The sequence below is a fragment of the Rattus norvegicus genome, chromosome 7, assembly GCF_021556685.1.
Source record: "Rattus norvegicus strain SHRSP/BbbUtx chromosome 7, alternate assembly SHRSP_T2T, whole genome shotgun sequence".
In the NCBI taxonomy this organism is placed as follows: domain Eukaryota; kingdom Metazoa; phylum Chordata; class Mammalia; order Rodentia; family Muridae; genus Rattus; species Rattus norvegicus.
This window is the reverse complement of record NC_141540.1, coordinates 14,017,526-14,032,415: the sequence shown is the minus strand read 5'-3', so window position 1 is coordinate 14,032,415 and position 14,890 is coordinate 14,017,526. Positions and strand designations below refer to the sequence as shown.

The window sequence follows — 14,890 nt, the reverse complement described above, 5'->3', positions numbered from 1 at the left end:
AGAGGGGGCGTCAGATTCCCCTGGAGCTGGAGTCACGGGAGGTTGTGAGCCGCCACGTGGTTGCTGGGAATTGAAGCTGGGACCTCTGCAAGAGCAGCCAGTGCCTTAACTGCAGAGCCACCTCGCCGGCACCAGGTTCTGTAGCCTAGGCTAGTCTTGCACTCCAGATCCGCCTGCCCTGGCCTCCCAAGTGCTGCCCCTGTGTCTCTGTCTTGTGGCTGTGATCTGCCCCTGTCACAGGAAAGCTTCCACGGAGCCCTTTAGGACATTTAGGGTCTCTGAGAAGCTGTTCTGGAGGGTTTGTGGGACTGCAGAGCAGGGTGTGTGGCCTGTGATTCACGCACATTAGCTTGGTTCGGGGATGCGGCAGCATCGTCTCATACACAGCAGACACTTCTGGAAACCTGCCCTGTTCTTTTTTAACTCCTAAGCCTTCCTGGCCTGAGGCCCCTCCCACCGCCACCTTTAAAACTTCCTGCAGTTCCAGTCAACTTTGCTGTCCCGGGAAGGCTGGCTCTGTTTGGGGGAGAGGGTTATCACCGATGTCTCACAGTGTGACCTCATGTACAGAGAGCCGCTGGGAACGCTGTGCAGAGTGGAGCCCGGGAACCCATCCTCCCCTCCTCCGCCCGGAATCCCGGGTCTCTGCCCAGGTGAGTTTGTTGGCCATGGTCCCTCAGAGGTAACCACAGGCCACAGCAAGGGGTAGCTGAGTCAACAGCACACCCTTTCTAGCCGGCTCTCCCTCCCTCCTCACTGTCCCAAGTTCACCCTGGACCTCGGGTCACAGAAATGTCTGCCTCAAGCTCAGGCTCCATGGGCACCAGGCTGTAGGTGGCTGCGGCAAGCCCCAAGGACCCCCTCATCTGCACCCTCAGATGTCATGTCATCTCCCACAGCAGAGAAACGTTGCAGAGGGCCCTGTGCCGGGGACTGTCCTTGGTTATCCAGCACTTCCTGTCTCCAGTCTGGTCCTCAGGAGGCAGGTGAAAGGCAGGCAGACTGGGAGACCCTGCACTGCTGGCTGCAAAGGAGGCGGCTGGGGCTGCGGCAACTGTAAGGGACTAGTTAGGTACTTCCTGGAACTTCCTTGCTGTCCTGGACTACAGCCAAGGGATGCCCGTGTTTTAACATCTGATTGCACAAGTGTTTAGGAATAAAAGTGTTTAGGTCTATCCTTTATGGTGCTGGGATTGAACCCAGGACTTTTGCACACACGATGTGAGCTTTCTTTCACGGAGCCATGTTCTAAGCCCCTTGTTGGGTGACTCTAGGCAGGTATACAGTGTGCCTGGAAACAACAAAAAGTCCAGGGCAGGGGAGCACAGTGGGAGGAGCACTCACCCAGTATGAACAAAGCTCTGGTTCCCACCCCCAGCACTGTGGGGACTCAGCCATGCTGGCCACCCCGTCACACAGTACTCAGGAGTTAGAGGCAGGAAAGTCAGGCTAGCCTGCAATGTACAATGAGCTCGAGGCCAGCCTAGACTATGTGAGATGCTTGTCTCAAAACAAAACAGTTCAAAGAGCAGACCTAAGGTCCTCCAGGCCTGAGCCTCACGCCTCCCTCACCCCAGGTGTCCGATGGAGTCCCTGAGAAAGGGGGTGTGAAAGGCTGGGCACCATCCCTCACAATATCTGAGCCATCCTGTCAGGGAGAGAAAAAGACTTTGGAGTCAAGGCAAAAGGAAAAGAGAGGTTTTTATTGTGGAGGACTCGTCCTCCTGTGACCTCATTCCACACAATAGCAACACTGGGAGAGTGGGAATGGCACACGGGATTTTTTTTTTTTATTCAGAAATAAAAACCAGAGTCACAAAGCAGTGAAGAGGGAAGAGCCAGCCCTGGAGTGTGAAGGGGGAGGAGCCAGCCCTGGAGTGTGAAGGGGGAGGAGCCAGCCCTGGAATGTGAAGGGGGAGGAGCCAGCCCTGGAGGGTGAAGGGGGAGGAGCCAGCCCTGGAGTGGGGGCAGAATTGGAAAGTGACGTGTGACATCTGGCCGGTGTGTATGGCTTCTGTGTAGGATGCACCCCCATGCCCACCATCCTTCTTAGGTTGGAAGTCCCTCCTAGGTGGCTCAAGTTGCAGCAGGTCTGACAGATTTGGGTTTTTGTTTTGTTTTGTTTTTAGACAGTGTCTTTATAACCTTGGCTGTCCTGGAACTCATTCTGTAGACCCGGTTGGTCTCGAATTCACTGAGATCCGCCTGCCTCTGCCTCCCAAGTGCTGGCATTGAAGGCGTGGGCCACCATTCTTGGCTCCTAATTGCTCTGATGTGTTCTGGTTTCCCTAAGCGTCTCTAGGCCGAGGCAGGGCTCCAGTGCTTAGGACGTACACAGGCTACACCAGCACATCCTACCCTCCCTGGGAGCAAGAGGCCACTTTGTCCTTGGCCTGTGAGTCACCCGGGGAGGGGGAACTGGAGGTGTGGGCAGAGATGCAGATTTGAGTTTTTGTCCCAGAGCTGAGAAACAAGGCTGCGACCAAACGCAGGCTGGCCAGGCTGGCACAGCAGCCTCCAGAGGGAAACAATCAGGCGTGTTAGGAACATGAGAGAGCACACTGAGATTTCTGTCTTTGAGACATGGTCTCATGCAGCCCAGGCTAACCTTGAGCCCATCCTGTGGCTGAGAAAGACCCTGAAGTTCTGATCTTCCTGCCTCTACATCCCCAGTGCCCATGCCTGTTTTTTTGCGAGCTTGGGGTGGAACCCAGGTTTCTACCATACTGGCTGGGTGTTCTGCAGTCCCGGTCCCCAGAATGTATGTCCTTTCCTCTCTCCTCACTGTCCCCTGCCAGTGCAGCTGGAGACACACCTGCTGGGACCTGGTTCCTAGCCTAATGAAAGGTGGCTGCAGTTCTGGAGGGACACTGGCTTTTCTGATTCCACCACAGGTTCTGAGAGTCAGGCTCACCAAAGTCCTGGCCCTCTCTGACCAGTAATTGGGAGTCAGTGCACAGGAGGGGCCTGACCCTTGGTCTGTGCTCTCTGTGGCCCATGGAGGGGGAAACAGGGTCCTCTCTTAGCACCTGCAGTGCCCCTCCCCCTTAGTCACATCCCAAACTTCTTTCCCTGATTCCATCAAATGGACTGGGGAGGGGGGGGGCTGCCACCTTATCTAGGTGGTAGGTTGTGCCTAATAGGCTAGGAGCCAGATCTGCCAGCTCCATTCACTTTGCCCATGGGCAGTTTGAGCAACTGTCCAGGGATGAGCCTGGCACAGGGTTTGGGAAGCAGATTTCCACCAGAGCTGCAGGGAGTAACTGGACTGGCTTCATTTCTGCTCCCACACTGATCCGGCAGGAGAAAGAGGTAACTGGAGTCTCAAATGCTTGAGATGCCTTTGTGTATGGCTGCAGACCACACTGGCACACCTAAGCTGTGTCCTCCCTAGACCTGCCACTGTCACTGTCATAGACAGACGGTCTGTCATCTTCCGTCCAATCCGATGCCAGGCATGCAACACAGGCCTATCAGGTAGGTACTCCGGAGCCAGAGGCAGGAAGATCTCCAGTTCCAGTCCAGGCCAGCCTGGACTCTAGGGCTCTGCTCACACAATAGAGAAGATGCCCGCCTCAGAAGTGGAGTGCCATCTAGAATTTACCAGTAAGGGTCTGGGGGCGTGGTCAGGGTGGAGCCCCTTCTAGAATCCCCAGTAGGGGGCTGAGGCATGGTCAGAGGTGGAACCCCTTCTAGAATCCCTCAATGGGGGACTGGGGCGTGGTCAGGGGTGGAGCCCCGTCTAGAATCCCTCAGTGAGGGGTTGGGGGTGTGGTCAGAGATGAATCTCCCAATGAAGGAGTGCAGAAAATGGCCACAGTCCACACATTGAGGGACTTGGGTTCTAGTTAGTTAAAAAATAGTTTGACCCAGGAAGGGGGATCTGGAGGCACAGTCACGTGTGGGATGGAGAACCCCATCGGTCCTTCTCAATCACCTCAAGATAATTAAATCTGCACTTCTGCCCTCACAACCATCTGTGTAACTGGGAGAAAAACGAGGAGTCACCAATGAACACATGGATCTCAGGCTTCGGAGACAAAGTTACACACTCGGCCATACCAGCAAGTGCTTCCTTTGTATGGAGACCCAAATGCCCGTTTCTAGAATGGGCCAACTCTCTGGAGAAAGGGCATCACTGTCACCGTGCACACGACAGGGCCACTCGAGAATGACACTGGGTAGTACAGGGTGCATTGTGTGTGCCGCGTGTGGAGCCAGAGGTCAAGGCTGGGTATCCTCCTCTGCCTTGTGTTTGGAGGCATCGTTTCTCACTGTCTGGAGTTTACTGGCTGCTAGGATGCAGTCCCCAAGCCTCGGGGATCCTTCCATCTCAGCCTTCTGACACCGCACCTGCATGTTTTATGTGGGACCCGAGGACTGCAGCTATGGTCCGCAAACTTGCTAGGCTCGCCGTTGGCCAACAGAACCCTTTCCCCAGGCCAACTAAGGGGAGCTTAAAAACTGTCACATCAGTGGTTCTCGACGGGAGGGGGTGGATGAGGCTAAAGTTAGGCCAGGACGAACTCCAGCTAGGTCAGGAGGCTCCAGGCATTCACAATGGTTTCTGTTCCTTTAAAATTCAAAGTAGAAGGGATTCAAATATTTTTTTCTTACAGGAAAAACTGGACAATACCTTTGGGGTGGGGAGAAAGAGAGGGAGAGGAAGGAGGGAGGAAGAGAGAGAGAACTAGAGAATTATGCAAGGCTTTTTGTCTTTGAATGGATTTTCAGAGGCTGGTACACCAACCAGCAAGGGGTCATTCCGGGCATGTTGCTCACAGTAGCTCATCAGTTCTGACGAGGCCTTGGAGACCTGTGTAGCACAAGGAGGAGAAAGGAGAGGTCACATGGGACAGATAACCACAGCAGCCACAGGCAGGGAGAGCCCAGAGGAGGCCACACAAACTCTGTGGTACACATGCTGTGGAATATTACACAGTCATGATAAAGAATGAGGCTCTGACACAGGTTACAACACAAAGGGATTTTGAGGAACTTGTGTTCAGTGAGGGAATCAAACGCAGAAGCCACATAGTATATACTCACTCCATGATAAAGTATTTCTAGAATGAGTGAATCCAGAGATAGTAAGTAGAGAAATGGCTGCGAGGGAATGGGACGAGGTGATGGCTCTGTTAATAGGCCTTGGCATGGGCTTATGGTCCTGAAAGTGTAACAAGCAGTGAGAGGGCTGGGAGCGTGGCCATGGACTGGGTCCCACCCAGAATCCCCCCAATGAGGGGGTGGGGGCGTGGCTCAGAGTACAAATGTTCCAGGACCCTCTGGGCTCCTCTGAGGATTCTCAGCCCCTTTTTATTTACTACACGGTTCAGTTTTCTTTTGAAATGAAATGTTTCGTTTCATTTTCTTGTCATTTCAAGAAACGAAAACCATGCCAGATTGTGGAAGCAGCTGGACACCCATCTGCGCCATTCCTCTGTGTATATTTCCTGCTCCCCTCTGTGGTAACCGGAGGAAGACAAGAAACTGACAAGAGGGTGACCCGAGTCGCCTGCAGTGCCGGCCTGATGCGGAAAGCCACGTTCACCCCAGGTTCAGTCCCGACAGACAGAACACAAGCGGCTGTGGCTCGCTCTCAGGGTTACCCCTGGGTACACAGTCAGAATCTATGGCTGAGGACAGGTGCCCTCTCACAGGGTCCCCCTCACTCCCCACCCCCTGACGCAGCTCACCTTGATGCGTTCGATCCCAGCTTCGATGCGCAACTGCTCCACCAGCTTCCGGGCCTGGGCGACGTTGTTAGTACCTGACATCATCAGCCATGAGCGTGGACCTGGCGTCTAGAGAGCTGGAGAGCACAGACGGCCTGGTGTGAACCTGCTGCTTAGACCCTGTGAACCCTGACCCCTGACCCCGCTGGCCTCTCAGAGTGGCCCAGCTCTTGCGGCTGTCCATCCCTGCAGGCGGAGTGGTAAGGGGCAGAAGCCACAGGAGGCGTCAGGGTCATCCCAGCATCACCTCCCTTAGCCAGTCATACAATCACGCATTCACTCACGGAACGGGTCTAGAGAATTGTGACCGAACGGCCCAGGCCCGAGGGCTGATGATAATTCAACAAAAGGTTGTCTATTTGTCCTGAGCTAGGGGATTCAAGAACTGATGGCCTGGGCCTCGGCTGGGCTGCCTGGGTGTCGGGGCTGCCTGGGTGGGCGGGGCTACCAAGCTGGGTAAGAATTCTTGGGGAAGCCGTGGCTGAAGGGACTCTTCAGACAGCTCAGGTGGGAGGGGACTCGGAAGTGACTCCTCCTGCTGAGCCACACCCAGTCCCTCTTTTACATTTATTTACATATGTTGTTTGTGTGTGTGTGGGGGTGGGGGAGATGTTGGAGCACGTGTGAAGTCAGAGGACTGCTTGCAGTTGTGGGTTCTCTCCAGGCCTTGAAGCGAGTCTTGTAGCAAGTGCTTCACCAGCTGAGCCCTCTCAGCGGTCCTAGCGTTTTATTGCTTAAAACTATCTGTGTAGGCATGCCTGTTTGCACGTGCGTGTGCATGTGCTCGAGTGTGAGTGTGTGTACGCACGCACATTTGCATGCCTTACTGCACGCATGCAGAGGTCAGGGGACGGGCTGTAGGAGTCTGCTGTCTTCTTCCCTGTGGGTCCCTGGGACAACACAGATCCTCAGTTTTGCTGCAATCCCCTTTTCCAGCTGAGACCTCTGGCCAGCCCTCACCAGAGTTAATCAAATGCTCAGTGAAATCGCCTTATATTTTTCGTTGCAGCTTGCCATGAACTGACAGTGAGTTTTGTTTTGTTTTGTTTTGTTTTGTTTTGAGACAGAGTCTCCCTGTGTAGCCCAGGCTAGCCAGGAACTTCTGCCTTAGATTCTCAAGGTCTGGGATGATAGGCCTGGCCTAAGCCAACCATCTAGTTTAGCAATGTTCCTAACTAGTTTTCAGTTAGCGGTCATAACACAAAATCCTTTGGCCTTGCCTGGCTCCCTGGGGTGTGGGCAGACATCCAGTGCCCCTCCTGGGGACAGAGAAGCCAGCCTCTGCCTCGGTGTGGGCTGCAGAGAAATTACTCATCCGAGCTTCCAGGCAGGACATGGAAACCGCGTGGACTTCAGCCTGAGATTCCTCTTGAGCTAAATATAGTTGAGTAGAGAGAACAAGGACCAGGCACTTTTCCTGGGAAGCTGGGGAGTAGAGGGCAGGGGATGGGCCGGCTCAATCTCTGTGTGTGTGTGTGTGTGTGTGTGTGTGTGTGTGTGTCCACATAACAATGCATCCGAGTGCAGGTGTGTGTGCAGAGATCAGCTGCACAGATACAAGTGTGAGTGGGTCAGAGTCTATCTCCACATGTGTACTATGTCATGAGGATCTCTGCAGACAGGCACAGGCCATAGGCATGTCTGTATACGTGTGTGTGTGTGTGTGTGTGTGTGGCTATGTGCATGTTAAACCAAGGCTCTACTCAGGAGCCATGTCTCCAGCCCCTCACTGGGGGATTCTAGATCAGTACTTAATCATATACGCGCTCGCATGTGCATGCGTGCATATACACACACACACACACACACACATACACATACACACCTCTGCATACACACACACCCCTCTGCATACACACACATACACACACCTCTGCGCACACACACACACCTCTGCATACACACACACACCTCTGCATACACACACACACCTCTGCACACACACACACCTCTGCATACACACACACCTCTGCATATATACACACACACATACACACTCATACCTCTGCATATATACACACACACATACACACTCATACCTCTGCACGCACACACACACACCTCTGCATACACACACACACCTCTGCATACACACACACACCTCTGCATACACACACCCCTCTGCATACACACACACACCTCTGTATACACACACACACCTCTGCATACACACACACACTTCTGCATACACACACACACCTCTGCACACACACATACACACTCATACCTCTGCACGCACACACACACACCCCTCTGCACACACACACACACCTCTGCATACACACACACACACCTCTGCATACACACACACACCTCTGCATACACACACACACCTCTGCATACACACACATACACACACCTCTGCATATACACACACACCTCTGCATATACACACACACCTCTGCACACACACACCTCTGCATACACACACACCTCTGTATACACACACACACCTCTGCATACATACACACACACATACACACTCATACCTCTGCACGCACACACACACACCTCTGCACACACACACCTCTGCACACATACACACACATACACACTCATACCTCTGCACGCACACACACACACACCTCTGCACACACACACCTCTGCACACATACACACACACATACACACTCATACCTCTGCACGCACACACACACACCCCTCTGCATACACACACATACACACACCTCTGCATATACACACACACCTCTCCACACACACACACACCTCTACACACACACACACACACACACACACACACACACACACACCTCTGCATATCACCAGTATGGACATGGCTGCATTTGTCCACACATGAGTGGACATGCTTCTGTGTTCCGTGATTTTCCTGGTGTGCAGTTGGGTTTTCCTTGTGTCTGCTGACCTGAGTTGTGACCCTGAGCTATGCTTCTGCAGGCTGCTCTCTGCTCTCCAGCAGGGCAGCCAGTCCCTGACTCATACGCCAGCCCTCCCCCTCCCCCACAGGTAGTAATAGAGTCAATGCAGCCCACACCTTGAGCTGTGAGTCAGCTCTGCTCATTCCTCACAGGTAGCCGGCCACGAGGTGCAGCACGTGGCAGCTCTTGGGGAAAGACCTGTGGGTGGAGTGAGGCCTTCAGAGCTCTTGGCAGTGTTCACAGTGACCACAGCCGGATCTCGGGCAGCACAGGAGAACTCAGGGCATTGCCTGTGGTGACTGGGGATGATGACCTCTCAGAGCAGCCATTACTCTTGGCAAGGCTCTGACAGAGCATCCTGATCCTGCTAGAGTTGGAAGCCAGGGCTGGGGTTTACCTCCCCAAGTGGGGAGAGATATAATTACACCTCCCCAGTGCTGGGGAGGATGAAGATGGCCACCCCAGGACCATGCATGGAGAAGACAGAGTAACATAGAACTGAAGAAGCACAGGGATTGTGAAGGAATTCACCTAGTTACCCAGAATGCTCTGCATGGTGCCTGCCTCCACCATTCCAGCCAGGAGCTCCCCTATGACCACCACACAAGTCTCTGGGGGCCCCGAGGAGCCCTAGCATTCTCTTTTTGGTTCTGCAGATCCCAAGAGACTGCAACTTGGTCACCGGCCCTGCTGAGGCCATGGAACTCCACATGCTGAGAGGGGAGGGATAGAAGATGCCCCAGAAGCTAGGGTCCCCTAGGTGGACGTCTTTGGGGGTCTAATAGGGCAGGGATGCCAGGCAGGTGTACCCAGGCTCTGTGGATGATCCTGGACAGTTCTCTATGCAGCTGAACAACGATCACAGCCTTATACAACCCATCCCAACAACACTGGGGAGGCAGAGGCCAGCCCGATCTACACGGCAAGTTCTAGGATTACCATGGCTACACAATGAGATCCTCTCAAAACCCCTAAATAAACAGGTAAGTGATGAGGCTCTTGCTGACCACGGGAAGACGGAGCCACGGAAACCAGAGAGACTGGCCAGAGCTGCTCACACAGGAAGTTCTTACGGCAGACTAGAGGTGTGTGGCTTTACCCCAGCACTCAGAAGTTGGAGACAGAAGGATCAGGAATTCAAGGTTATCTTTGACTACATTGTGAGTTCAAGGCCAGCCTTAGCAACGTGAGTCCACATCTAAAACAAAGCAACACCACAACCACTAGCAAAAGCCAGAGGCGCCTGAGAAAGGGAGGTGTATAACAACGGCATTTGTGTTGGTTTGTGGTTGGGTTTGTTTTGTTTTTTGAGACAGGGTTTCTCTGTGCTGCCCTGGCTGGCCTAGAACTCACTGTGAAGACCAGGCTGGCCTTGAACTCACAGAGATCTGCCTACCTCTGCCTTCCTTCCCAGGGCTGAGATCAAAAGCGTGCGCCACCATGCCCAGTGAGAGCTACCGTTCTTGGACTCTGTTTTTTTTTTTTTTTTTTTTTTTTTTTTTTTTTTAAAGATTTATTTATTTATTATATATAAGTACACTGTAGCTGTCTTCAGATACACCAGAAGAGGGCATCGGATCTCTTTACAGATGGTTGTGAGCCACCATGTGGTTGCTGGGAATTGAACTCATGACCTCTGGAAGAGCAGTCGGGTGCTCTTAACCGCTGAGCCATCTCTCCAGCCCTTGGACTCTGTTTAATAACAAGGTTTCTATTAACAGTGAAACCCTTTTATGTTCCCAGTGGACAGGGTTTTAGAAGGACACACGGCCATGTGACAAGCCACCAGGACACAGGCCACTTCTGTTGCCCCAGCTACTGCACCGCACTGTGTCATGGCAGCTGACCTCAGTGACCTTGAATCCAGTCTCCATTTCCTTGTAGGCTGAAAATCCTGGAATCTCACACTGCCAAAGGCCTAGCCTTTCTCCCAGCATGACATTGCTTCCATTCACACACTCACGTGCTGTGATCTTTCTCAGGAGTGAGTAACAACCCATCAAGCACACACAGGCCAGAGACTCAGCAGGTCATGGTGCTACTTCCAAGTCTGAGAACCCGAGTTCAAGCCCTGGGACCACAGGGTGGACAGTAAGGATGGATTTCCTGAAGCTATCTGAGCTACACACACACACACACACACACACACACACACACACACACACACACACACACATACTCTATCTCTTTTGCTCCTGCTTTGTTTTGTTGTGACAGTCTCATGTATGTCACCTGGGCTGTCTCCCTCCTGTGCTCACTCACAGCTGAGGAAGACCTGGTGCCCCAGCTTCTGTTGTGCAGCACCAGGCTGACTGGCCTGGGCTTGTTGGAAAGTTTTTTTTTTTTTTTCTATTCTTTTTTTTGGAGCTGGGGACCGAACCCAGGGCCTTGCGCTTGCTAGGCAAGCGCTCTACCACTGCGCCAAATCCCCAACCCCTGTTGGAAAGTTTTACTCTGGCAATTACAAAGTCACAGGCCTAGGTGTGTGGCGCACATGCCCTAGACCACAGACGACCCCAACCTACGACACTGGGACCCCCTTCCCACTGCCCTCCACCTTGCCCTGGGCTGGTGAGCAGGGTGACAGGCTCATGGATGGGGCCGACCAGGCAGCAGGCTGCTGGGGTCCCTCAGGTACAGAGCATGCTGGCCTGACTCCCGAGCCCCACCCAGTGTTGTGACAGAAGTGACATGTTGCTTGGGGCAAAGTCTAGGTTTGGAGGACTCCCAGAGCAGAGAAACCCTGTGACCCCAACAGCTCTGTAGGTGAACTCTGATGACTTCACAGGACCAACCGTTTGATGGGACAGAGCCACCTCCAGCCAAGTCACTGTCATCACCAAAGGCCTCTGCTAAAAGCGCCTGCAGCTCAGCGGACGCAGCTTGCTCAGTAAGCTTGCAGCTGAGTTGGGAGAGCACACAGGAGACCCTGAATTCCATCAGATCACCCCATCAACAGGGTTGAGCACACTCAGCAGAGGATCGGGAGTTCAAGACCACCCTCAGCTACAAAGCCAGTTTGAGGCTATTGTCACCACGAAAACAAATCATAAAATATACAGAGTCCCTGTGTGGTTACAAGGGAGGACACAACGGAAGGGAGATGGATGGAGCCCACAGGCATAGGCAGAATGGTGGCAGGGAGCGTCTCCGTCTCTAGATATCCTGTGGGAAATCTCTAGGTCCCTGATCCAGGGGAAAGGGGACCTGAGCAGCCACAGCCATCCTGGAAAAACATGCACCATCTAGATCCAGGTCAGGATTCAGACGCAGCTCTGCCTTGAGCAGAGGTGACTGCTACCTGACAGCTGGGCCACCAGTGCTTCCTGCAAATGTGGCCAGTTTGATGCTTCTATTGAGAAACCGTGTGCAGGGTAAGGCCTCTCCCCTGGCCCGTCCTGTGTCCTGTGCAAAGTCTGTGCAGAGAAGTCACAGGTCCCAGCCAGGCCCAGGGGGACCTGGGAAAAGTCAGGGCCCAAACTGAGCCCAGTGGGCAGGGTACTTGCAGCTCCGTTAGCAGAGTGCTTAAAGCTCAGTTGCTATAGTGCTTGTGGCTCTGTGCTTGCCTAGATGAATGACATCTTAGGTGTGGAGCCCAGCACTGCATATACCTGGTGTGGTAGCACCCCTGGGGAGGTGGAGGCAGGAGGATTAGGAGGCCAAGGACACCCTGGGCTACAAGTTCTTTCCGTGAGCCGGTGTTACTGAGCTGCTTATAAATGGATAGAACTGTCCCCTGGAACTCCCGTTGTATAACTTCATGGCAGAGTCCACAGGGCGGCCAGGTTCCTGGGCACGACCACGGACCTGGCTTTGTCACAGGTCCATGCAAACATGGGTTTGAATAATACTCTGGAATCCCCTCTTTCCTGTGCCCCAGATTCGAATTGTGCCTTCTCTAATCGGAAAATAGTGGCTTTGAGATGGGGCAACAGGTCCATGCTTGTCCATCTGCACCCAAGGCAGGAACCCCACATCCATGACCTCTTTCTGTGGACTTTGAGGGAAATACTTGCGGCTCATCGCCTTACACAATCTGGTCAGATGATGAGCTCAGCTCACCTGTTTGTGAGCAGAGAATGAAAACATGTTCTGGGATGTGCTGGGGTTGGCGGGGGGGCCAATATGGTGAGAAGTTCACAGCCAGAGACATAGGGAGAACAATTTAGCCGACAGGGTGCTTGTAGCTCAGTAGGCAGGGTGTTTGTAGCTCAGTGGGCAGGGTGCTTATAGCACAGTGGGCAGGATGCTTGTATCTCAGTGGGCAGGGTGCTTGTAGCTCAGTAGGCAGGGTGCTCGTAGCTCAGTGGGCAGGGTGCTTGCCTGGCATGCTGAAGCCCTGGGCTCCATTTCCAGCATGGGGCATGGGGTTGCAAAATTGTCATCCAAGAACTTGGGAGGCAAAGGCAGAAGGATCAGGAGTTCAAGGATATTCTTGTCCACATAGGACGTTTGAGGCCAGCCTTGGCTACATGAGACTCTGGCTCAAGCAATACTACTACTACTACTACTACTACTACTACTACTACTACTACTAATAATAATAATAATAATAATAATAATATCATCCTTGCTCAAGTAACAACAACAACAACAATGAAGGGTCATTCTAGGGTGGCGAAAATTTCTGTGACACGGTTGGTCTCAAATTCTGCTTTGCAGTAATCCTCCCGCCTCGGCCTCCCATGTAGCTTGGAGTTCTTTGTGTGACACTGTCACCAGCTCATTTGTGTGTGTGTGTTTGTGGACACAGCTTTGCTCTTTCCTTCCAACAGTGGGTCCTGAGGAGGAGTGAATTCTGGTCATCAGGCCTGGCAGCAAGTACCTTCACCACTGAGCCCTCTCACCAGCCCTCTTTCCTCTCCTTGCCAGGCCGGGGTCTCATGTAGCCCAGGCTAGCCTTGAACTTCTGACTTGCTGGGATAGACCAGGGCTTCAGCGTGCCTAGCAAGTGCTCTGTACTGAGCCCAGCCCCAGGCATGAGTAACTCAATTCACCCTCTGCAGTATCTGTCTACCCAGATCCGGAAGCTGAGACAGGGGGATTGTCACAACTTTGAGGCCAGCCTAGTGTCATCAGTGAGACCGAGGCTCAAAAGAAAAACAAAACTGGAATTAAACCAACGCGCTGAGTGAACTCAGGCTGGGAGCGTTGACCTCGCACTTGATTGAACTCAGGTCCTTTACCCACAAGGCTGTTTTCCAAGCGCTGCACTTTGCAGCATTAATTGGTGATTGATTGAGACAAGGTTTCACCAGGTACCAGGCTGGCCTTGAACTCACACAGATCCTTTCGCCTCTAAGGAGATTAAAGGCACGGTTCACACTGGCTAAATTTTGTTTATGCAGTACAGTTGGCCGAAAACTCACGACAATCCAACTGCCTCCGCCTTCAAGACCTTGTGTACTTCCAGGAGAGGCCAGAGGGGGGCGTCGGGCCCCCTGGAGCTGTAGTCACAGAGGGGTGTGAACCCCAGGTGGGTACTAGGAACCGAACCTGAGTCCTCTACTGGAGCAGCCAGTGCAGTAACCGCTGCGCTTTCTCCCCAGGCTACAAGGGCTCTAAAGTAGAGTTTGAGGGGCCATTCCCGCCCCCACCCCCAGACACTTTAGGAAACAATGACTTTCAGACCCAAAAATGCTGGGGAACCTGTGGATGCCGGGCATAGCTCTCATAGCTGGGACACTGCCACTCCCACAGGCTGGGAAAGCACAGCGCCCCTCCCCTCCCGCAGTCTTCTCTACTGCCGAGAAAGTCCCAGGCCAGCTTGGAATCCTGTGTCAGGGGACAGGAATGTGGGGAATGCAGGGGCGGGGGCAGGGAAGGGGGGGGTTGCAAGCGTCCCGCCAGGTGGAAGGAGGAAGCCAACCTTGGTGAGGTCTCAGCTGGGAAGACATCCCCTCCCTCTCTCCCTTCAGGGCCTGGATCAGCAAACTGGAGGGAACTGGGCTGTGTGTCTGCTTTCCAGTGCAGCAGCCAGAAACCGCCAATCGAAAGGATTCTTTTTTTTTTTTTTTGGTTCTTTTTTTCGGAGCTGGGGACCGAACCCAGGGCCTTGCGCTTCCTAGGCAAGCGCTCTACCACTGAGCTAAATCCCCAACCCCGAAAGGATTCTTTAAGATCACAGCTTCGGTGGTGTGGTCCAGGTGGCTCCCTGGGACCCCCTGTGCCAGTCCCACCCCACGCCCGCGTGTTCATAGAGGGATGAGATGGCAGTGGCTGGGGCCCGTGCTTGGTGGCCAGTTTCTGCAGGCAGAG

At 53.4% G+C, this 14,890-nt stretch overlaps 1 protein-coding gene across 6 annotated transcripts in view; it reads right to left on the bottom strand.

Annotated features, from left to right (window-relative positions):
* Positions 1-1,683: 1,683 nt before the first annotated feature.
* The window catches only part of Gng7 (G protein subunit gamma 7), a 63,350-nt gene continuing 50,143 nt past the window's right edge, over positions 1,684-14,890 (bottom strand). For 5 of the 6 annotated variants that reach the window (XR_015624356.1, XM_087558853.1, XM_087558854.1 and 2 more), the window contains 2 exons: positions 5,697-5,812; positions 1,684-4,816 (listed from right to left, as the gene is read on the bottom strand). Coding sequence is in view for 5 of the 6 variants with exons in the window: in XM_087558853.1 (XP_087414979.1) it covers positions 4,691-4,816; positions 5,697-5,780 (210 nt within the window). In the remaining variant the exon portion in view is untranslated. The remainder of the gene's footprint in view (positions 4,817-5,696; positions 5,813-14,890) is intronic. The other variant, NM_024138.1, reaches the window with a different exon arrangement.